This window comes from Scyliorhinus torazame, chromosome 15 (genome assembly GCF_047496885.1).
Source record: "Scyliorhinus torazame isolate Kashiwa2021f chromosome 15, sScyTor2.1, whole genome shotgun sequence".
Classification (NCBI taxonomy): domain Eukaryota; kingdom Metazoa; phylum Chordata; class Chondrichthyes; order Carcharhiniformes; family Scyliorhinidae; genus Scyliorhinus; species Scyliorhinus torazame.
This window is the reverse complement of record NC_092721.1, coordinates 207,390,165-207,413,987: the sequence shown is the minus strand read 5'-3', so window position 1 is coordinate 207,413,987 and position 23,823 is coordinate 207,390,165. Positions and strand designations below refer to the sequence as shown.

At 52.5% G+C, this 23,823-nt stretch overlaps 1 protein-coding gene and 1 pseudogene across 2 annotated transcripts in view; both read left to right on the top strand.

The window, feature by feature from the left end:
• slc6a7 (solute carrier family 6 member 7) overlaps positions 1–22,565 on the top strand; it is a 138,865-nt gene extending 116,300 nt beyond the window's left edge. For both annotated transcript variants that reach the window (XM_072477526.1, XM_072477527.1), the window contains 7 exons: positions 386–510; positions 3,019–3,131; positions 15,875–16,009; positions 17,095–17,194; positions 18,646–18,764; positions 20,797–20,970; positions 21,779–22,565. In XM_072477526.1, coding sequence (XP_072333627.1) covers positions 386–510; positions 3,019–3,131; positions 15,875–16,009; positions 17,095–17,194; positions 18,646–18,764; positions 20,797–20,970; positions 21,779–21,913 — 901 coding nt within the window. In that variant the 3' untranslated portion in view covers positions 21,914–22,565. The remainder of the gene's footprint in view (positions 1–385; positions 511–3,018; positions 3,132–15,874; positions 16,010–17,094; positions 17,195–18,645; positions 18,765–20,796; positions 20,971–21,778) is intronic.
• On the top strand, positions 6,879–8,392 carry LOC140391473 (signal recognition particle receptor subunit beta pseudogene; annotated as a pseudogene).
• Positions 22,566–23,823: the final 1,258 nt, after the last annotated feature.

The following is a 23,823-nucleotide window of genomic DNA, read 5'->3' as shown; positions in this document are numbered from 1 at the left end:
GTACTGACCCTCTGACAGTGCGGCTGGTATATACAAACTTTCAGATGATACGTTACACTGAGATCCTGCAACTCTGACTGCTGGACGTTTAATATTCGCGGACCACTGTTCGAAGAGTAGGGTAGTGTCCTGGTGCTTGCATTTCCAGATATTATGGAAACCATGTCTGCGGCCGTTATCATATTGCTGATTGTTGCATCTTGCTGTGCACACATTGGCAGCTGCCAAACAGAGACTACGCTGGCCGGACACACTCTGGGACGAAGTTCCTGTTCTCTGACTCACACTGCTTTGTAAATCTGCCCATGTGACAAATTGGGGGCAAAGACGTTTCCTGCGCAGTGCGGGAGATTTCTCCGTCAGTAACCGAGGTTTTCTCTCCTAGAGATACGCTGATCATAGTGACAGGCAACTGCATTACCAGCTTCTTCGCTGGATTCGCCATATTTTCAATCCTGGGTCACATGGCCTGGAAGAAGGGTGTCGCGGTGGAGGACGTCGCCGATTCTGGTGAGGCTACTGCACTACGGTTATCTGAAATCATCCGGGTAGTCACTCAGCTCAGCACTCAGGGCATTCCTCTCAGGGGCTTTTCGTTTCAACACTCCATCGCGGGGTTAGATACAGAGTAAAACTCCCTCTACACTGTCCCCATCAAACAATCCCAGGACAGGTACAGCACGGGGTTAGATACAGAGTAAAGCTCCCTCTAAGCTGTCCCCTCAAACACTCCCAGGACAGGTACAGCACGGGGTTAGACACAGAGTAAAGCTCCCTCTACACTGTCCCCATCAAACAATCCCAGGACAGGTACAGCACGGGGTTAGATACAGAGTAAAGCTCCCTCTACAGTGTCCCCATCAAACACTCCCAGGACAGGTACAGCACGGGGTTAGACACAGAGTAAAGCTCCCTCTACACTGTCCCCATCAAACACTCCCAGGACAGGTACAGCACGGGGTTAGATACAGAGTAAAGCTCCCTCTACACTGTCCCCATCAAACACTCCCAGGACAGGTACAGCACGGGGTTAGATACAGAGTAAAGCTCCCTCTACACTATCCCCATCAAACACTCCCAGGACAGGTACAGCACGGGGTTAGATACAGAGTAATGCTCCCTCTACACTGTCCCCACCAAACACTCCCTGGACAGGTACAGCACGGGGTTAGATACAGAGTAAAGCTCCCTCTACAGTGTCCCCATCAAACACTCCCAGGACAGGTACAGCACGGGGTTAGATACAGAGTAAAGCTCCCTCTACACTAACCCATCAAACACTCCCAGGACAGGTACAGCACGGGGTTAGATACAGAGTAATGCTCCCTCTACACTGTCCCCACCAAACACTCCCTGGACAGGTACAGCACGGGGTTAGATACAGAGTAAAGCTCCCTCTACAGTGTCCCCATCAAACACTCCCAGGACAGGTACAGCACGGGGTTAGATACAGAGTAAAGCTCCCTCTACACTGTCCCCAGCAAACACTCCCAGGACAGGTACAGCACGGGGTTAGATACAGAGTAAAGCTCCCTCTACACTGTCCCCAGCAAACACTCCCAGGACAGGTACAGCACGGGGTTAGATAAAGAGTAAAGCTCCCTCTACACTGTCCACATCAAACACTCCCAGGACAGGTACAGCACGGGGTTAGATACAGAGTAAAGCTCCCTCTACACTGTCCCCATCAAACACTCACAGGACAGGTACAGCACTGGGTTAGATACAGAGTGAAGCTCCCTCTACACTGTCCCCATCGAACACTCCCAGGACAGGTACAGCACGGGGTTAGATACAGAGTAAAGCTCCCTCTACACTGTCCCCATCAAACATTCCCAGGACAGGTACAGCACGGGGTTAGATACAGAGTAAAGCTCCCTCTACACTGTCCCCAGCAAACACTCCCAGGACAGGTACAGCACGTGGTTAGATACAGAGTAAAGCTCCCTCTACACTGTCCCCATCAAACATTCCCAGGACAGGTACAGCACGGGGTTAGATACAGAGTAAAGCTCCCTCTACACTGTCCCCAGCAAACACTCCCAGGACAGGTACAGCACGTGGTTAGATACAGAGTAAAGCTCCCTCTACACTGTCCCCAGCAAACACTCCCAGGACAGGTACAGCACGGGATTAGATACAGAGTAAAGCTCCCTCTACACTGTCCCCATCAAACACTCCCAGGACAGGTACAGCACTGGGTTAGATACAGAGTGAAGCTCCCTCTACACTGTCCCCATCGAACACTCCCAGGACAGGTACAGCACAGGGTTAGATACAGAGTAAAGATCCCTCTACACTATCCCCATCAAACACTCCCAGGACAGGTACAGCACGGGATTAGATACAGAGTAAAGCTCCCTCTACACTGTCCCCATCAAACACTCCCAGGACAGGTACAGCACTGGGTTAGATACAGAGTAAAGCTCCCTCTACACTGTCCCCAGCAAACACTCCCAGGACAGGTACAGCACGGGGTTAGATAAAGAGTAAAGCTCCCTCTACACTGTCCCCATCAAACACTCCCAGGACAGGTGCAGCACGGGGTTAGATACAGAGTAAAGCTCCCTCTACACTGTCCCCATCAAACACTCCCTCAGTCACTGAGTCTGTTCAACACTTAGATCAATTGATTTTGTTTGGATTTGAGTAGAATTAAGGGATTCCGGATAGAGCAGGAATGTGGAGGTGTGGTGGAGGGTTAGTCTTTTGAAAAGCGTGGCAGGATCGATGGGGCAAATGACCCATTCCTGCTCGTATTTCTCAAGTTCTTACATTCTTCGATCTACACCCTCTCCTGCGATCTCTTTCTGGATTTGAACTGTGTCCTTGAGGTGACGAGACAGAGTGTGACCAGCATCACTCAGCTCCTGTCTCTGGCTGGATATCCCGATAGCATGGCCAAGTGGGATGGGAGAAGTCTGGTTGTGAAGTCTAAAGATTGGAATGAGCTGAATGGGCCTAGTGAGCTGTCCTTGTGCTGTACTCTGGCTGTAACCCACTGTTTGTTCACTGTAGGTCCCGGGTTGGCGTTTGTTGCTTACCCAGAAGCCCTTGCCCTGCTGCCTGGTTCGTTTTTCTGGTCGATCCTGTTTTTCCTGATGCTCTTCACCCTGGGGATCGACACACTGGTAATTATGGCCTTCAGCACTGGCTGAAGGGGAGCTCCAACTCCCCACTGCCAATTGCAGTTGCCCACACAGCCACAGTTCCTGCAAGTCGGTGATTGATACGATGGTCCAGGAAATCATGGTGACGGCTGGGATGGTCTGGGAGCCATGGTGATTGCATGTCACCAATCTGACCATTGGTCACTGCAGAACTTGGCTTGTTGAGTGCAGACCCAGTTACACCACCGTTTCAAACTATTTCTGTGTATCCTTGTACTTTGGATTGGATTGTTTATTGTCACGTGTACCGAGGTACAGTGAAAAGTATTTTTCTGCGAGCAGCTCAACAGATCATTAAGTACATGGAAATAAAAGAAAATACATAATAGGACAACACAAGGTACACAATGTAACGACATAAACACCGGCATTGGGTGAAGCATACAGGGTGTAGTGTTAATGAGGTCAGTCCATAAGAGGGTCATTTAGGAGTCTGGTGACAGTGGGGAAGAAGCTGTATTTGAGTCTGTTCGTGCGTGTTCTCAGACTTCTGTATCTCCTGCCCGATGGAAGAAGTTGGAAGAGTGAGTAAGCCGGGTGGGAGGGATCTTTGATTATGCTGCCCGCTTTCCCCAGGCAGCGGGAGGTGTAGATGGAGTCAATGGATGGGAGGCAGATTCGTGTGATGGACTGGGCGGTGTTCACGACTCTCTGAAGTTTCTTGCGGTCCTGGGCCGAGCAGTTGCCATACCAGGCTGAGATGCAGACCGATAGGATGCTTTCTATGGTGCATCTGTAAAAGTTGGTAAGGGTTAATGTGGACATGCCGAATTTCCTTAGTTTCCTGAGGAAGTATAGGCGCTGTTGTGCTTTCTTGGTGGTAGCGTCAACGTGGGTGGACCAGGAGAGATTTTTGGAGATGTGCACCCCTAGGAATTTGAAACTGCTAACCATCTCCACCTCGGCCCCGTTGATGCTGACAGGGGTGTGTACAGTACTTTGCTTCCTGAAGCCAATGACCAGCTCCTTAGTTTTGCTGGCATTGAGGGAGAGATTGTCAGCTGGGTTTCCAACTGGGTTATTGGATAGCCATGGGAAGCAAAAACTGATTTTTCCTCCTCCATCACCCAGAGAGACTATTGCATGGTTATTATTGAAGCCACCAAAAGTCCTGTCAACAAGGTCAGTGTCTGAATAGCACTGTTGCTTCACAGCGCCAGGGTCCCAGGTTCGATTCCTGGCTTGGGTCATATGACAAGCACGGTAGCACAGTGGGTAGCACAGTTGCTTCACAGCTCCAGGGTCCCAGGTTCGATTCCCGGCTTGGGTCACTGTCTGTGCGGAGTCTGCACGCTCTCCCCGTGTCTGCGTGGGTTTCCTCCGGGTGCTCCGGTTTCCTCCCACAAGTCCCGAAAGACGTGCTGTTAGGTGAATTGGACATTCTGAATTCTCCCTCGGTGTACCCGAACAGGCGGCGGAATGTGGCGACTAGGGGATTTTCACAGTAACTTCATTGCAGTGTTAATGTAAGCCTACTTGTGACAATAAAGATTGTTTTAAAGATTATTATTATGGTGTGTGGGGGTGGGGACAGGAACACACACATTTATAGGTAATAACAAAGTTTCAGCAGAAGAGTTAATAATAATAATAACAAGATCAAAATCCGACATGGTCCATTCAACTCAACATCTTGTTTGAAATGGAGATTTTCCCAAAGTTCTGATTTCTTTGGGTGAACTGTTCCCTCTACCGGTGAGTCATTTCTAAAAAATGAATTTACGAGATGTGGGCATCGCCCTGCCCACCCCCTGCCCACCCCCTGCCCACCCCCTGCCCACCCCCTGCCCACCCCCTGGGCAGTCCGGGCTGCCAATGCCCAATACGAGGACTGTTCACCCTGACTCTGAGCAAATTCACCATCATCAGGCTGATTCCATAGAATAGAAAGAGGAGGAGAGCGCTCAGCCCCTCGGGCTTGTTCCATTCAATTAGATCAAGGCCGACCTGAATCTTAAGCACAAACTTTCTCTTTGGCATCTTTATTCGACAAAAATCTATTATTCTCAGTCTTCTAAGCTCCAATTGGCCCCAGCGAGCAAAGCTGTTTTGGAGGAAAGAATTGCAGATTTGCACTCCGCTCTGTATGGGGAAGTGCTCCTTGAAATCCCCTCCCCAAACAGCCTGTCCCCTTCATAGATTATCATAGAATTTACAGGGCAGAAGGAGGCCATTCGGCCCATCGAGTCTGCATCGACTCTTGGAAAGAGCACCCTACCCAAGCCCACACCTCCACCCTATCCCCATAACCCAATAACCCCATCCAACACTAAGGGCAATTTTGGACACTAAGGGCAATTTATCATGGCCAATCCACCTAACCTGCACATCTTTGGACTGTGGGAGGAAACCGGAGCACCCGGAGGAAACCCACGCACACACGGGGAGGACGTGCAGACTCCGCACAGACAGTGACCCAAGCCGGAATTGAACCTGGGATCCTGGAGCTGTGAAGCAATTGTGCTATCCACTATGCTACCGTGCTGCCCCTTGACCTGGCCTCCCCGCATCAGAGGAGATAGCTTCTCTCCATTGACCCTCTTGAATCCTTTCATCATCATTAACACCATTAGTGAGATCATCCTTTAATCTTCTTCAAGTGAATCCAAACCAAGCAACAAATATAAGTAGTTTAAGTAACTCGCTAACCTAGCAAGGGTTATATATTGTTATGTTATTTGAGTAACATAAGTTGCTACTAACCGTAGACAATGTTGAAAAATACTCCAGTCCTCGAAGTAAGTTATTTATTTAGTAACGAGAAAGCTATTAGTTGAGTTCGACACTCTGCTGATCTAACTCTAGTAACACAGTAAACCTGACTAGCTGTCCAAACTGTATCTCAGCCACATGTGGTGGCGTGATTGAGATCTATGCTACACTCCTGTTGTTACTCCAGTCTCTGCTGGGAGTGAGGCGGAGAGCCTGTGTGTGATGTGTTTTATAGTGGTTGTGTAATGCCCTCTAGTGGTGATGCCACAGCTGGCTGTTCTGATTACCCATTGGTTACATGTCTACATATCGCTCCAAGTAGTTGGACCGTGCCGTACCACCTGTCCCTCGTGGAAAGGTTTTTGAAGAAAAACACCTTTGACCACAAGGCAATGAAGCAGTGGTCAGCACGTAATGTCCTCGAGGCCCTCGGAAAAGGAGACTGTGGAGGACGTTGGATGGTTCCCTGAGCAGACTGTCCGAGTCATCTGGCAGAACGCCTCATCACCAGAACTGTCAAACAAGCACCAAGACCTAGCTTGGCTGGTGGTGAGAAGGGCCCTCCCTGTCAGATTCTTCATGCACACCCGAATGCTCAGCGCCAATGCACGCTGCCCTCGGAGTGGCTGCGGGGGAAATGAGACGGTCACCCACCTCCTTGTGGAATGTGCCTTTGCAAAGAAGGTCTGGAGAGAGATGCAGTGGTATTTGTCAAGGTTCATCCCGAACAGCTCTGTGACACAGGACTCTGTGCTCTACGGACTGTTTCCAGGGACACACATCAACTGCTGCTGGAAGGTCATCAACTCGGTGAAAGACGCTCTTTGGTCTGCCTGAAACTTGATGAACTTCGAGCGCAAAGAATTGTCCTCGACCGAGTGTTGCAGACTGGCACATTCCAAGGTCCAGGACTACGTGCTGAGGGACGCACTCAAGCTTGGGGCAGCTGCCGCCAAGGCGCAATGGGGAAAGACCACTGTGTAAGGTCTTTCCAGCAAATGCTTTTGGCTGGTTTGTGTGATTCTGGGAAGACTGTCCTGTGCTGCCGGTTATTGTCCGGGAGATTTAAGGTGTTACACACATCCATTAGCAGTAACTCTGCATTGTATAGGGTTAGAAGTGACAAGGGCCCCACTGTTGCTTTGTACGACCTTCCTGGGCATGAGAGTCTGCGTCTTAAGTATTTGGAGAAACACAAGGGCCATACCAGAGGCATTGTCTTTGTAGTGGACAGCGTGTCATTTCAAAAGAAGTGAAGGATGTAGCTGAGTTCCTCTACATGTTGCTAACCGATGCTGTGATCGCGAAGAATGCTCCTCCTCTCCTTATAGCCTGCAACAAACCAGATGTGACCATGGCCAAATCTGCAAAATTAATTCAGCAGCAGTTGGAAAAGGAACTAAGCACCCTGAGGATGATTCGCTCTGGAGCACCAAAGTCACTGGATGGACCTAGCACTGGGGCTGTGGGGCCTTTAGGGAAGAAGGGAAAGGAGTTTGATTTCTCCCAGGCACCGGTGAAAATTGAATTTGTCGAGTGCAGTGCACGAGGGAGCAAAGGGGACAAAGGCGAAGCAGACCTTGGAACTGTGGAAAGGTGGCCTGTCAAAGTAGCGTGAGCGATCAGACGGTGTAACAATGGAAGTCATGGTGCTGCCAATAGAAGGGAATTGATTCACATACATGATGGCAACAAAAGTGAGACTGGGACCAAAGATTATTAACGCTGAAGGTTCAAACAAATGCAAGAACCTTGGCTGCACAATGTTTGCTAAGAGCTGAGCCAGCGTGAAACCTTTGACGTTTACCTGTTCATGTTCCACAGCGAGCATGTTGTGTGACCAGTGCTTTTTCTGTTGTTTGTGTTGCTGACCTGGCAGGGCAGAACTTTGTCTGTTCCTGGGGAAATAAAATAATGGATCAAAATCAATCTTTATAGCAGTACAGGCTCTCTGTGGTGGTGCTGTTATTTATATGGAATATGTTGTATATTGTGGTAGATATTGAAAATGTAGCCCAATCTTTTTGTCCTGTGTGTTGCTGTATTATATCGCAAACAATTTTTTGGGTGCTATTTTGTGTGGTTCATTGAAAACAATTCCTCACTACAAATTGTCTGGTCATATGATAAGAAGTTGCATTTCCAAAAATGAATGTAAACTTGATTTGTTTATTGATTGCCTGTGCTCTGTCCTCTTGCGGGCTGAATGGTGATCAGGCGCTTCCCGCTCAAGGTGAGATGAAGCTATTCATAATCCCAGGCCTTCTGAAACTCCCATGATGGTCAATGTCACTAGTTTTAAATGGTGGGGTTAAAAAGAGAATTTTTAAAAATGTAACTACAAAAAAAAAAATAATAATTAACATTCCAATGTATAAAAGAAACATGACAATATAAATGTTTAAGAAGGAATTGTAACGTAAAGAGCGATATGTGTGTAAGGTTATCAAAATTGAATGGAAGTCAAGGCAATGTGTAACTCTGATGGAAATGTACAGTCAAGGCAACTCAAAATGTTCTGTAATGTTTATGATAGATTTTATGAATAAAGTATATTTTTTGGAAAAAAAAAAATATCATTACAGGTTATGGGGGACTAACCTTTCCCAGTCTGATTGGGGATGGGGGTCGGGCCAGCCACGCCCGCATCCCGTAAATGAATTTAACAAAAGGTCTAAAAGTTGGTGTTCAGGTCAGCAGTTCGTATCCCAGTTTCCGCAGCAGTGAGGGGTTTGCTGGAACACTGCACCTTGTCCTGTAGGTGGCAGCAAAGCTCCTCGTTCAATCGACAGTTGGGCGAATTGCACTTTTGACAAGACACAGAGAGATTTATTTTGTGACTTTAATTTATAGCCTTGGGCAGCACCTCAACCTTCTTACCAAAAGGAGGCACAGAAAGACTGGTTAACATTTTCAGGATTGGAGACGTCAGAGGAGAAATGTGTAGAACGTCTGAATGGGTCTGTGAGGAGAAAAGAGCACAGGCGTAGTGAGATGGCAGAAACATTTATTTGTTCTGAACGGACTGGTGAGATTTGGAATGGACAATTCTGCGCTTTCCCTCCATCAGGAGCTGGATTAGTGTCCCGCTGGAAATGGAAACTGAGTTTACAGGAAAAGGGGCCATACCGTCTGTACAGATCGGGGCAGGAAAAACAGGGTCATTCCGGAAGGAATGCTGGTCACAAGTGTGGGAGTGGGGAGGGAGGATCAATCAACGTTCCGATGGGTTCCTCAATTGCCTTTAGGGATCAATCAATATTCCTAACAGGACGTTTACTGAGATGATTAAATGAGGGGGGCGGGGGGGGTAGAGTCAGTGATAGGGGAGAGTGTACACGGGGGTGTGGGAGGGGAGTGAATGGGGGGTAGAGTCAGTGATAGGGGAGAGTGTACATGGGGGTGTGGGAGGGGAGTGAATGGGGGGGGTAGAGTCAGTGATAGGGGAGAGTGTCCATGGGGGTGTGGGAGGGGAGTGAATGGGGGGTAGAGTCAGTGATAGGGGAGAGTGTACATGGGGGTGAGGGAGGGGAGTGAATGGGGGGTAGAGTCAGTGATAGGGGAGAGTGTATATGGGGGTGTGGGAGGGGAGTGAATGGGGGGTAGAGTCAGTGATGGGGGAGAGTGTGAATGGGGGGTGTGGGAGGGGAGTGAATGGGGGTAGAGTCAGTGATAGGGGAGAGTGTACATGGGGGTGTGGGAGGGCAGTGAATGGGGGGTAGAGTCAGTGATAGGGGAGAGTGTACATGGGGGTGTGGGAGGGGAGTGAATGGGGGGTAGAGTCAGTGATGGGGGAGAGTGTGAATGGGGGGTAAAGTCAGTGATAGGGGAGAGTGTACATGGGGGTGCGGGAGGGGAGCGAATGGGGGTTAGAGTCAGTGATAGGGGAGAGTGTACATGGGGGTGTGGGAGGGGAGTGAATGGGGGGTAGAGTCAGTGATAGGGGAGAGTGTACATGGGATTGTGGGAGGGGAGTGAATGGGGGTTAGAGTCAGTGATAGGGGAGAGTGTACATGGGGGTGTGGGAGGGGAGTGAATGGGGGGTAGAGTCAGTGATAGGGGAGAGTGTACATGGGGGTGTGTACATGGGGGTGTGGGTGGGGAGTGAATGGGGGGTAGAATCAGTGATAGGGGAGAGTGTACATGGGGGTGTGTCCATGGGGGTGTGGGAGGGGAGTGAATGGGGGGTAGAGTCAGTGATAGGGGAGAGTGTACATGGGGGTGTGTACATGGGGGTGTGGGAGGGGAGTGAATGGGGGGTAGAATCAGTGATAGGGGAGAGTGTACATGGGGGTGTGGGAGGGGAGTGAATGGGGGGTAGAGTCAGTGATAGGGGAGAGTGTACATGGGGGTGTGGGAGGGGAGTGAATGGGGGGTAGAGTCAGTGATAGGGGAGAGTGTACATGGGGGGAGTGTACATGGGGGTGTGGGAGGGGAGTGAATGGGGGGTAGAGTCAGTGATAGGGGAGAGTGTACATGGGGGTGTGTACATGGGGGTGTGGGAGGGGAGTGAATGGGGGGTAGAGTCAGTGATAGGGGAGAGTGTACATGGGGGTGTGGGAGGGGAGTGAATGGGGGGTAGAGTCAGTGATAGGGGAGAGTGTACATGGGGGTGTGTACATGGGGGTGTGGGAGGGGAGTGAATGGGGGGTAGAGTCAGTGATAGGGGAGAGTGTACATGGGGGTGTGGGAGGGGAGTGAATGGGGGATAGAGTCAGTGATAGGGGAGAGTGTACATGGGGGTGTGGGAGGGGAGTGAATGGGGGATAGGGTCAGTGATAGGGGAGAGTGTACATGGGGATGTGGGAGGGGAGTGAATGGGGGGTAGAGTCAGTGATAGGGGAGAGTGTACATGGGGGTGTGGGAGGGGAGTGAATGGGGGGTAGAGTCAGTGAGAGGGGAGAGTGTACATGGGGGTGTGGAGGGGAGTGAATGGTGGGTAGAGTCAGTGATAGGGGAGAGTGTACATGGGGGTGTGGGAGGGGAGTGAATGGGGGGTAGAGTCAGTGATAGGGGAGAGTGTACATGGGGGTGTGAGAGGGGAGTGAATGGGGGGGAGAGTCAGTGATAGGGGAGAGTGTACATGGGGGTGTGGGAGGGGAGTGAATGGGGGGTAGAGTCAGTGATAGGGGAGAGTGTACATGGGGAGAGTGTACATGGGGGTGTGGGAGGGGAGTGAATGGGGGGTAGAGTCAGTGATAGGGGAGAGTGTACATGGGGGGAGTGTACATGGGGGTGTGGGAGGGGAGTGAATGGGGGGTAGAGTCAGTGATAGGGGAGAGTGTACATGGGGGTGTGTACATGGGGGTGTGGGAGGGGAGTGAATGGGGGGGTAGAGTCAGTGATGGGGGAGAGTGTACATGGGGGTGTGGGAGGGGAGTGAATGGGGGGTAGAGTCAGTGATAGGGGAGAGTGTACATGGGGATATGGGAGGGGAGTGAATGGGGGGTAGAGTCAGTGATAGGGGAGAGTGTACATGGGGGTGTGGGAGGGGAGTGAATGGGGGGGTAGAGTCAGTGATAGGGGAGAGTGTACATGGGGGTGTGGGAGGGGAGTGAATGGGGGGGTAGAGTCAGTGATAGGGGAGAGTGTACATGGGGGTGTGGGAGGGGAGTGAATGGGGGGTAGAGTCAGTGATAGGGGAGAGTGTATATGGGGGTGTGGGAGGGGAGTGAATGGGGGGTAGAGTCAGTGATAGGGGAAAGTGTACATGGGGGTGTGGGAGGGGAGTGAATGGGGGGTAGAGTCAGTGATAGGGGAGGGTGTACATGGGGGTGTGGGAGGGGAGCGAATGGGGGGTAGAGTCAGTGACAGGGGAGAGTGTACATGGGGGTGTGGGGGGGAGTGAATGGGGTGTTAGAGTCAGTGATAGGGGAGAGTGTACATGGGGATGTGGGAGGGGAGTGAATGGGGGGTAGAGTCAGTGACAGGGGAGAGTGTACATGGGGGTGTGGGGGGGAGTGAATGGGGGGTAAAGTCAGTGATAGGGGAGAGTGTACATGGGGATGTGGGAGGGGAGCGAATGGGGGGTAGAGTCAGTGACAGGGGAGAGTGTACATGGGGGTGTGGGGGGGAGTGAATGGGGGGTTAGAGTCAGTGATAGGGGAGAGTGTACATGGGGGTGTGGGAGGGGAGTGAATGGGGGGTAGAGTCAGTGATAGGGGAGAGTGTACATGGGGGTGTGGGAGGGGAGTGAATGGGGGGTAGAGTCAGTGATAGGGGAGAGTGTACATGGGGGTGTGGGAGGGGAGTGAATGGGGGGTAGAGTCAGTGATAGGGGAGAGTGTACATGGGGGTGTGGGAGGGGAGTGAATGGGGGGGAGAGTCAGTGATGGCGGAGAGTGTACATGGGGAGAGTGTACATGGGGGTGTGGGAGGGGAGTGAATGGGGGGGAGAGTCAGTGATGGCGGAGAGTGTACATGGGGGTGTGGGAGGGGAGTGAATGGGGGGGAGAGTCAGTGATGGGGGAGAGTGTACATGGGGAGAGTGTACATGGGAGTGTGGGAGGGGAGTGAAGGGGGGGTAGAGTCAGTGATAGGGGAGAGTGTACATGGGGGTGTGGGAGGGGAGTGAATGGGGAGTACAGTCAGTGATAGGGGAGAGTGTACACGGGGGTGTGGGAGGGGAGTGAATGGGTGGGTAGAGTCAGTGATAGGGGAGAGTGTACATTGGGGTGTGGGAGGGGAGTGAATGGGGGGTAGAGTCAGTGATAGGGGAGAGTGTACATGGGGAGAGTGTACATGGGGGTGTGGGAGGGGAGTGAATGGGGGGTAGAGTCAGTGATAGGGGAGAGTGTACATGGGGGGAGTGTACATGGGGGTGTGGGAGGGGAGTGAATGGGGGGTAGAGCCAGTGATAAGGGAGAGTGTACATGGGATGTGTACATGGGGGTGTGGGAGGGGAGTGAATGGGGGGGGTAGAGTCAGTGATGGGGAGAGTGTACATGGGGGTGTGGGAGGGGAGTGAATGGGGGGTAGAGTCAGTGATAGGGGAGAGTGTACATGGGGATGTGGGAGGGGAGTGAATGGGGGGTAGAGTCAGTGATAGGGGAGAGTGTACATGGGGGTGTGGGAGGGGAGTGAATGGGGGGTAGAATCAGTGATAGGGGAGAGTGTACATGGGGGTGTGGGAGGGGAGTGAATGGTGGGTAGAGTCAGTGATAGGGGAGAGTGTACATGGGGGTGTGGGAGGGGAGTGAATGGGGGGTAGAGTCAGTGATAGGGGAGAGTGTACATGGGGGTGTGGGAGGGGAGTGAATGGGGGGTAGAATCAGTGATAGGGGAGAGTGTACATGGGGGTGTGGGAGGGGAGTGAATGGTGGGTAGAGTCAGTGATAGGGGAGTGTGTACATGGGGGTGTGGGAGGGGAGTGAATGGGGGATAGAGTCAGTGATGGGGGAGAGTGTACATGGGGTTGTGGGAGGGGAGTGAATGGGGGGGAGAGTCAGTGATAGGGGAGAGTGTACATGGGGGTGTGGGAGGGGAGTGAATGGGGGGGAGAGTCAGTGATGGCGGAGAGTGTACATGGGGAGAGTGTACATGGGGGTGTGGAGGGGAGTGAATGGGGGGTAGAGTCAGTGATAGGGGAGAGTGTACATGGGGGTGTGGGAGGGGAGTGAATGGGGGGTAGAGTCAGTGATAGGGGAGAGTGTACATGGGGGTGTGGGAGGGGAGTGAATGGGGGGTAGAGTCAGTGATAGGGGAGAGTGTACATGGGGGTGTGGGAGGGGAGTGAATGGGGGGTAGAGTCAGTGATAGGGGAGAGTGTACATGGGGGTGTGGGAGGGGAGTGAATGGGGGGTAGAGTCAGTGATAGGGGAGAGTGTACATGGGGGTCTGGGAGGGGAGTAAATGGGGGGTAGAGTCAGTGATAGGGGAGAGTGTACATGGGGGTGTGGGAGGGGAGTGAATGGGGGGTAGAGTCAGTGATAGGGGAGAGTGTACATGGGGGTGTGGGAGGGGAGTGAATGGGGGGTAGAGTCAGTGATAGGGGAGAGTGTACATGGGGGTGTGGGAGGGGAGTGAATGGGGGGTAGAGTCAGTGATAGGGGAGAGTGTACATGGGGGTGTGGGAGGGGAGTGAATGGGGGGTAGAGTCAGTGATAGGGGAGAGTGTACATGGGGGTGTGGGAGGGGAGTGAATGGGGGGGAGAGTCAGTGATAGGGGAGGGTGTACATGGGGGTGTGGGAGGGGAGTGAATGGGGGGTAGAGTCAGTGATAGGGGAGAGTGTACATGGGGGTGTGGGAGGGGAGTGAATGGGGGGTAGAGTCAGTGATAGGGGAGAGTGTACATGGGGGTGTGGGAGGGGAGTGAATGGGGGGTAGAGTCAGTGATAGGGGAGAGTGTACATGGGGGTGTGGGAGGGGAGTGAATGGGGGGTAGAGTCGGTGATAGGGGAGAGTGTACATGGGGATGTGGGAGGGGAGTGAATGGGGGGTAGAGTCAGTGATAGGGGAAAGTGTACATGGGGGTGTGGGAGGGGAGTGAATGGGGGTAGAGTCAGTGATAGGGGAGAGTGTACATGGGGGTGTGGGAGGGGAGTGAATGGGGGGGAGAGTCAGTGATGGCGGAGAGTGTACATGGGGAGAGTGTACATGGGGGTGTGGAGGGGAGTGAATGGGGGGTAGAGTCAGTGATAGGGGAGAGTGTACATGGGGGTGTGGGAGGGGAGTGAATGGGGGGTAGAGTCAGTGATAGGGGAGAGTGTACATGGGGGTGTGGGAGGGGAGTGAATGGGGGGTAGAGTCAGTGATAGGGGAGAGTGTACATGGGGGTGTGGGAGGGGAGTGAATGGGGGGAAGAGTCAGTGATAGGGGAGAGTGTACATGGGGGTGTGGGAGGGGAGTGAATGGGGGGTAGAGTCAGTGATAGGGGAGAGTGTACATGGGGGTCTGGGAGGGGAGTAAATGGGGGGTAGAGTCAGTGATAGGGGAGAGTGTACATGGGGGTGTGGGAGGGGAGTGAATGGGGGGTAGAGTCAGTGATAGGGGAGAGTGTACATGGGGGTGTGGGAGGGGAGTGAATGGGGGGTAGAGTCAGTGATAGGGGAGAGTGTACATGGGGGTGTGGGAGGGGAGTGAATGGGGGGTAGAGTCAGTGATAGGGGAGAGTGTACATGGGGGTGTGGGAGGGGAGTGAATGGGGGGTAGAGTCAGTGATAGGGGAGAGTGTACATGGGGGTGTGGGAGGGGAGTGAATGGGGGGGAGAGTCAGTGATAGGGGAGGGTGTACATGGGGGTGTGGGAGGGGAGTGAATGGGGGGTAGAGTCAGTGATAGGGGAGAGTGTACATGGGGGTGTGGGAGGGGAGTGAATGGGGGGTAGAGTCAGTGATAGGGGAGAGTGTACATGGGGGTGTGGGAGGGGAGTGAATGGGGGGTAGAGTCAGTGATAGGGGAGAGTGTACATGGGGGTGTGGGAGGGGAGTGAATGGGGGGTAGAGTCGGTGATAGGGGAGAGTGTACATGGGGATGTGGGAGGGGAGTGAATGGGAGGTAGAGTCAGTGATAGGGGAAAGTGTACATGGGGGTGTGGGAGGGGAGTGAATGGGGGTAGAGTCAGTGATAGGGGAGAGTGTACATGGGGGTGTGGGAGGGGAGTGAATGGGGGGGAGAGTCAATGATGGCGGAGAGTGTACATGGGGGTGTGGGAGGGGAGTGAATGGGGGGGAGAGTCAGTGATGGGGGAGAGTGTACAAGGGGAGAGTGTACATGGGGTTGTGGGAGGGGAGTGAATGGGGGGAGAGTCAGTGATGGGGGAGAGTGTATATGGGGGTGTGGGAGGGGAGTGAATGGGGGGATTGTCAGTGATGGGGGAGGGTGTACATGGGGATGGGGAGGGGAGTGAATGGGGGGAGAGTCAGTGATGGGGGAGAGTGTACATGGAGTTGGCAATTCACATGGACATGTCGGTGTGTGAGTCAGTACCTGGGACCTAGCTTCCAGACTATTCCTGCTGAATTGTGGACCGTTGCTGTGTTTATTTCCTCTAGTTTGGCAACATGGAGGGAATCACCACAGCGTTCCTCGATGAGTTCCCAGTGTTACGGAACGGCAAGTGGAAAGTGATGTTCCTGGCTGCACTCTGCTTCGGATTCTACCTGCTGGGCCTGCTGCTTATTACTGAGGTACGGCACAGGGTGATCCCTCAACCGCTGGTCACATCCCAACCATCAGCAATGGAGGACCAAGCCCAATAGAGGAACCAATGGGAATGCAGGGGTAAAGCCCAACGTAGCAACCAATAAGAATATGAATAAGAGTTAGTCCAAAATAAAGATAAGCTATAGGATGAAAGGGGAGAGGACACAAACGCTACATCCCACAGAGACACAGAGATATTCCCAACAATATCACCTATCAAAATAAGAGTTTGATTCCAGCATAGAATCATAGAATTTACAGTGCCAAAGGAGGCCATTTAGCCCTCTGAAAGAGCACTACTTTCCAATTTAGAGTACCCAATTATTTGTTTTCCAATTAAGGGGCAGTTTAGCGTGGCCAATCCACCTAATCTTTGGGTTGTGGGGGTGAAACCCACACAGACACGGGGAGAATGTGCAAACTCTACACGGACAGTGACCCAGGGCCGGGATTCGAACCCTGGTCCTCAGTGCCATAGGCAGCAGTGCTAACCACTGTGCCATGTGCCGCCCTAGAGCACCCTACTCAAGCCCCCGCCTCCGCCCTATCCCTGTGACCAAGCAACCCCACATAACCTTTTTGGACATTGAGGGCAATTTATCATGGCCAACCCACCTAACCTGCACGTCTGTGGACTGTGGGAGGAAACCGGAGCACCCGGAGGAAACCCACGCACACACGGGGAGGATGTGCAGATTCCGCACAGACAGTGACCCAAGCCGGAATCGAACCTGGGACCCTGGCGCTGTGAAGCAACTGTGATAACCACTGCGCCACTGTGCTGCCCAATGGAACTGGGGCTGTTTAGCACAGGGCTAAATTGCTGGCTTTGAAAGCAGACCAAGGCAGGCCAGCAGCACGGTTCAATTCCCGTAACAGCCTCCCCGAACAGGCGCCGGAATGTGGCGTCTAGGGGCTTTTCACAGTAACTTCACTTGAAGCCTACTTGTGACAATAAGCGATTTTCATTTCATTTCATCTCATGGGAGATCGTTAATCACTCAGAACCCAGTGTGTCTCCCTGTTTGCCCACACTTGCTGACCACCTCGATCTTTGCTCTTTTACTAGGGTGGCATCTACTGGTTCACTCTGATCGATTCGTACAGCACCAGCTTCGGGCTCATCATTATCACTCTCTTCATGTGCCTGGGCATTGCGTTTTTCTACGGTAAGGCCCCCGCCACGTTTCCCAGCAACCGAGAGCGGCGGTGTTAGGTTTGGGGAAGGCCGAGCGTCAAGTCTGTCGAGCCGTTTATTCATTGTCCCTGTTGGGGGAAGGATGTTAGTGAGGAGGGAACAATATCCCTTACTGTGGTCTGGAAGGCACTGCCGGGGATGTGGTGGAAGCAGATTCAACAGGAACTTGCAAAAGAAATTTCGATAAATATTCGGAAGGGAAAACTGTTCAGGGCCCTGGGCAAGTACAAGGGAGTGGGATTAATTGGATAGCTCTGCCAGAGAGCTAGCACAGGTATGATGGGAAGAATGGCCTCCTATGTCGTGCTTTCCCACCCCTGCAGGAATCAACATTGAGAATTTGCAATTATTCAGAGCCTTTTTAAAAATCAATTTAAGAATACCCAATTCTATTTTTTCCAATTAAGGGGCACTATAGCGTGGCCAATCCACCTGCCCTGCACATCTTTGGGTTGTGGGGGCGAAACCCACACGGGGAAAATGTGCAAACTCCACACGGACAGTGACCCAGAGCCGGGATTGAACCTGGGACCACAGCGCAGTGAGGCAGTAGTGGTAACCACTGCGCCACCGCGCTGCCCCTTTATTCTGAGCCTTTGATGCCCCCCCCCCCCCCCCCCCGGCATTCTGCTTCTGCTGACATTTTAATTTTCCCCAAGAAAGTCGACGGACGGCTGCCCCCTCCGGGTGATCCCGACCATTGACCCTCTTAAGGCGAACTCTATTTTCTCGAGACTGAGAAACCCAGGTCTCCACACTCGGGGGCTTCGAGTCCCTCCACAGTAACAAGATCCGTCTCCGGGCTACCAGGGAGGCAAAGGCCAGGACGTCAGCCTCTTTCACCCCTGAACTCCCGGATCTTCCGACACCCCAAAGATGGGAACCGAGTTTTCGATGATCCCAATTGATGGAGAGTAGGTGATGCGAGGATGGGGTTTATACGACATTGTTTGGCTCGATTGATGTTAACCGTTGAGGGGCTTCCGTCGGCATGTTGCAGCACACTGGCACTGCGCCTGGAGGCTGCTGTTTCAAGCCCCACTCCAGAGAATTCACAACCTAAGCTGACACTCCCAGCGTGACACTGAGGAAGTGCCGCACTGTGGGAATGGCTGACTTTCTGGTTGCGGTGTTAAATCAAGGCCCTGCCTGCCCTCCCAGGTGGATGTGAACGGTCGCAGGGAGTCAGGAAGAATGCTCAGCCCAGTGTCCCGGGTGAATGTCTGTCCCTCAAACTCAAGTCAGTAATTTCTCTGGTCATTTATCACCTGGCTGGGATCTTGCTGTGCGCGGATTGGCTGCTCTGTTTGCTACATCCCAACACTTTGGATGTAAAGCACTTTGACGCACCGTGAGAGGGTGAAAGGTGCTAAAGAAATGAATGTTTTTTTCGATCTCCTCAATCTGCTGTCTCTCCCCCAGGTGTTAACCAGTTCTGTAATGACATTATCGACATGATCCAACTCTGCCCTCCCTGGTGCAGCAAGCTCTTGCTCTATTTCAAGGCATGTTGGGCCCTCTTTACACCCCTGCTGCTCCTGGTAAGTGTAGCTACTTACGTACCTACTTTTTAAAACGAGCCGTTCCCTTTCTTCACCCCCCCCCTCCTTCACCCTCCGTTCCTGACCACCTTGATGGGGCTCTGTCCTAATGACACTAGTCACTCTCCTCGTCTTTGAATAATCAGCCATTCTCAGTGTGCAGACCCAGCCAGCCAGTGCATTTATTCTCTGTCTGTCACAAACTCACACGAGCAGCAATGCTCACTGACTGGCAGTAATGAGTAACCCGGCCAGATTGTGTGAGTCCCCCCTTGTATTGAGAGCACGTTAATTCAGGCACAGCGGTCGCTGGGCTAGTAAACCAGAGGTGTTGACTTCCAATCCTGCCACAAAATCCAATTTGATGCCGTGCCAAGGAAAGCCTCATGCAACATCTGCCAATCGGGTGAAGTTGTTGGTAGGACTGGGCCGCACATACACAGCCTGGACCAACACGGGACCAGCCTGCGTTATCCTCTTACCCTTCAGAAGTGGCAAGCAAGCCGCTCAGTTGTCAGTGCTGGGCAATAAATGTGTTCACATTCAAAGAAAAGATTTTAAAGGACAACTTCCCTCCACTGCTGCCCCCGCTCAGACCTGTTAACTCAACAGAATCAAGTGTTAATCAAACATCAAATTGCCCCTTGTCTCCCTCACTCAGCTTCCCACAGCCTCCAGTCCCTGAGCCATGCACCGAGACTCATCCTCAAATAATCCATCACCTTTGCAAGTCCTGGTTTAATCCACCATCACAGCCTGGTTTAGAGCTGAGCAGATGTTCTGCTTTTCAGAGATGCAGGACTGAAGCAGCAGGGTAGCACAAGTGGCTAGCACTGTGGCTTCACAGGGCCAGGGTCCCAGGTTCGATTCCCCACTGGGTCTGTGCCGAGTCGGCACGTTCTCCCCGTGTCTGGGTGGGTTTCCTCTGGGTGAACATAAGAACTAGGAGCAGGAATAGGCCATCTGGCCCCTCGAGCCTGCTCCACTATTCAATGAGATCATGGCTGATCTTTTGTGGACTCAGCTCCACTTTCCGGCCTGAACACCATAACCCTTAATCCCTTTATTCTTCAAAAAACTATCTATCTTTATCTTAAAAACATTTAATGAAGGAGCCTCAACTGCTTCACTGGGCAAGGAATTCCATAAATTGACAACCCTTTGGGTGAAGAAGTTCCTCCTAAACTCAGTCCTAAATCTACTTCCCCTTATTTTGAGGCTATGCCCCCGAGTTCTGCTTTCACCCGCCAGTGGAAACAACCTGCCCACATCTATCCTATCTATTCCCTTCATAATTTTATATCTTTCTATAAGATTCCCCCCTCATCCTTCTAAATTCCAATAAGTACAGTCCCAGTCTACTCAACCTCTCCTTGTAATCCAACCCCTTCAGCTCTGGGATTAACCTAGTGAATCTCCTCTGCACACCCTCCAGTGCCAGTACGTCCTTTCTCAAGTAAGGAGACCAAAACTGAACACAATACTCTAGGTGTGGCCTCACTAACACCTTATACAATTGCAGCATAACCTCCCCAGTCTTAAACTCCATCCCTCTAGCAATGAAGGACAAAATTCCATTTGCCTTCTTAATCACCTGTTGCACCTGTAAACCAACTTTTTGCGACTCATACACTAGCACACCCAGGTCTCTCTGCACAGCAGCATGTTTTATGTTCTATGTTCTATTTTCTATGAAGGCGCCCATTCAGCCTCTGCTGGATCTTTGAAAAGAGTCAGTCAATTTGCCCCAGTCCCAATTCCTTCCCCCTTGAGCTTGCCATTGTTTCCTTTACCCAGCTGGCTTTGCTGCTGAAGCTGGTTCCTCCGCACTCTCTGTGCAAATAAATAAATTCCCAGCTCCTCAATGGTTCTTTTACCGATTCCCTTCAATCCGCGTCCCTCTGCTCGCTGATACCCCGTGCCACTGGAAACACTTTCTCCTGATGTATCAATGTGTGTGCTGATGTGGGGTCCGATCTGTTCCGTCAATTATATATCATCCCCGGTGACACTTATCTTTGTCTTTTTACAGTTCATCCTGATGTACGTATTTATTGAGATGTACAACGCTCCCCTGCACTACGGCCTCTATGAGTTCCCGCTGTGGGGCAAGGCGCTAGGAGTCTGTCTCGGGGTGCTCTGTTGTATACAGATACCATTCTGGGCGGTCGTTGCTGTACTGAAGGAGTCTGGAACATGGCGAGATGTAAGGGCCCCTTCTCATTCCTGCCTGTGACGTTTAGTTCTGTTTGGAGTGGGCTGCCACTGGATCTGTCACAAAGGAAGGACACACAAGGCTTTTATGGAATGTTTTATCACTTTGGAACCTCTCCTATACAATCCATTATTGCAGAGACACAATGATATAATAATAATAATCTGTATTGTCACAAGTACGCTTACATTAACACTGCAATGAAATTACTGTGAAAAGCCCCTAGTCGCCACACCCCGGCGCCTGTTTGGGTACACAGAGGGAGAATTCAGAATGTCCAATCCACCTAACAGCATGTCTTTCGGGACTTGTGGGAGGAAACCGGAGCACCCGGAGGAAACCCACGCAGACACGGGGAGAACTTGCAGACTCCGCACAGACAGTGACCCAAGCCGGGAATCGAACCTGGGACCCTGGCGCTGTGAAGCAACTGTGCTAACCACTGTGCTACCGAGCCGCCAATACCCGGTCATAGGTTAACTTGTTTGTGGCAAGTTCCTGTTGCCTGCCATTTTAGCAGAGACACTGACCACGTTTACAACACACTTAAGGACAAAGAAATAGGACCAGGAGTGGGCCATTCGGCCCCTCGAACCTGCTCCACTATCCAGCACCATCATAGCCGGTAAATTACCTGAATTCCAGTTTTTTGGTCTCCTCCCCGCATCTTTTAATTCCCTGAGAGACCTGTGTGTGCTGTGGTAGCAGAGGGGGAGCTGCTGGGTAGGATTCTGTGGTGGTGGTGACGGTGGTGTTGGATCCAGCTGACAGTTTTTATGTGTTCTCTGTTTATGTCCAGCGGTTTAGAAAAGCCATCCGACCCCTGAACTCCTGGAAGGTCACCGGGGGTGACCGGACATTCACGCACCAAACGGTCGATGTGCCATTCTCCGTGACGCTGACTGACCACGACATCAACGAGATGCAAGCCTGAGAGTCTGACCTCGGCCAACAACAGTGAAAGTCCTCGTACCGGGGAGAGAGGGCACGCGGGGGTCTGGGGGTGCCTGCCACAGACCATCCCCTTGAAGACAGAGACAGACTGTATACTGGCAGGGGCTTCTCCCCCCTCCCCGCACCCACCTCCGTGCTGAGCTGGACAGTACGCGACTGGTATGGTGCTGCCAATGCCAACCCCCCCCCGAGCGGGGTTTACCCGGACTGAGCAATATCACCCCCCTCCTTTCACCCTCACTCCCATCTTCCGGGGGATCCTCGTATCCGTGAAGGTGACGTTCCACCGTCAACATCTTACCTGCCGTCGGTGAACCAAAGGAATGGCTTTGAATGCCACAGCCTGGCGAGGAAATCGTCCCTTCACCGTGCCAGCGGCTAACCCGCCCCACGCCCGATTCCTGGCCGTGGAATTGTCCTGGACTTTACTGAAAATCATATTCCATTTCTCCCCACCCAGACTGTTAGTTCTTGCAACTGCCCCTTGGTGCTGGGGGTGTGGTTTATCTGGGCTCGTGTCCAAGCTCCCCCCTCCTGAAGCCACTGACTGCTGTAATGTAGAAAACGCAGCAGCAAATTTGCACACAGCAAGATCCCACACACACAGCAAAATAAATGACCAGATTATCGTGTTTTTGTCGTGACGTTGGTTGAGGGATTGATCCAGCCAATCCGGGACAATTCTGCTTCTTTACTTCCACTCATGGCCACGGGATGTTTTACAGCAGCTGAGAGGAGAGACAGAGTCTCGAGTTAACCTCTCACCCAAAACAATACACTTACAACACTGCAGCCCTCCCTCAGTACTGACCCTCTGACAGTGCGGCACTCCCTCAGTACTGACCCTCTGCCAGTGCAGCACTCCCTCAGTACTGACCCTCTGACAGTGCGGCACTCCCTCAGTACTGACCCTCTGACAGTGCGGCACTCCCCCAGTCCTGACCCTCTGACAGTGCAGCACTCCCTCAGTACTGACCCTCTGGCAGTGCGGCACTCCCTCAGTACTGACCCTCTGGCAGTGCGGCACTCCCTCAGTACTGACCCTCTGACAGTGCAGCACTCCCTCAGTACTGACCCTCTGACAGTGCAGCACTCCCTCAGTACTGACCTTCTGACAGTGCAGCACTCCCTCAGTACTGACCCTCTGACAGTGCAGCACTCCCTCAGTACTGACCCTCTGACAGTGCAGCACTCCCTCAGTACTGACCCTCTGACAGTGCGGCACTCCCTCAGTACTGACCCTCTGCCAGTGCAGCACTCCCTCAGTACTGACCCTCTGACAGTGCGGCACTCCCTCAGTACTGACCCTCTGACAGTGCGGCACTCCCCCAGTCCTGACCCTCTGACAGTGCAGCACTCCCTCAGTACTGACCCTCTGGCAGTGCGGCACTCCCTCAGTACTGACCCTCTGGCAGTGCGGCACTCCCTCAGTACTGACCCTCTGACAGTGCAGCACTCCCTCAGTACTGACCCTCTGACAGTGCAGCACTCCCTCAGTACTGACCTTCTGACAGTGCAGCACTCCCTCAGTACTGACCCTCTGACAGTGCAGCACTCCCTCAGTACTGACCCTCTGACAGTGCAGCACTCCCTCAGTACTGACCCTCTGACAGTGCGGCACTCCCCCAGTCCTGACTCTCTGACAGTGCAGCACTCCCTCAGTACTGACCCTCTGACTGTGCGGCACTCCCTCAGTACTGACCCTCTGACAGTGCGGCACTCCCTCAGTACTGATCCTCTGACAGTGCGGCACTCCCTCAGTACTGACCCTCTGACAGTGCAGCACTCCCTCAGTACTGACCCTCTGACCGTGCAGCACTCCCTCAGTCCTGACCCTCTGACCGTGCAGCACTCCCTCAGTCCTGACCCTCTGACAGTGCAACACACCCT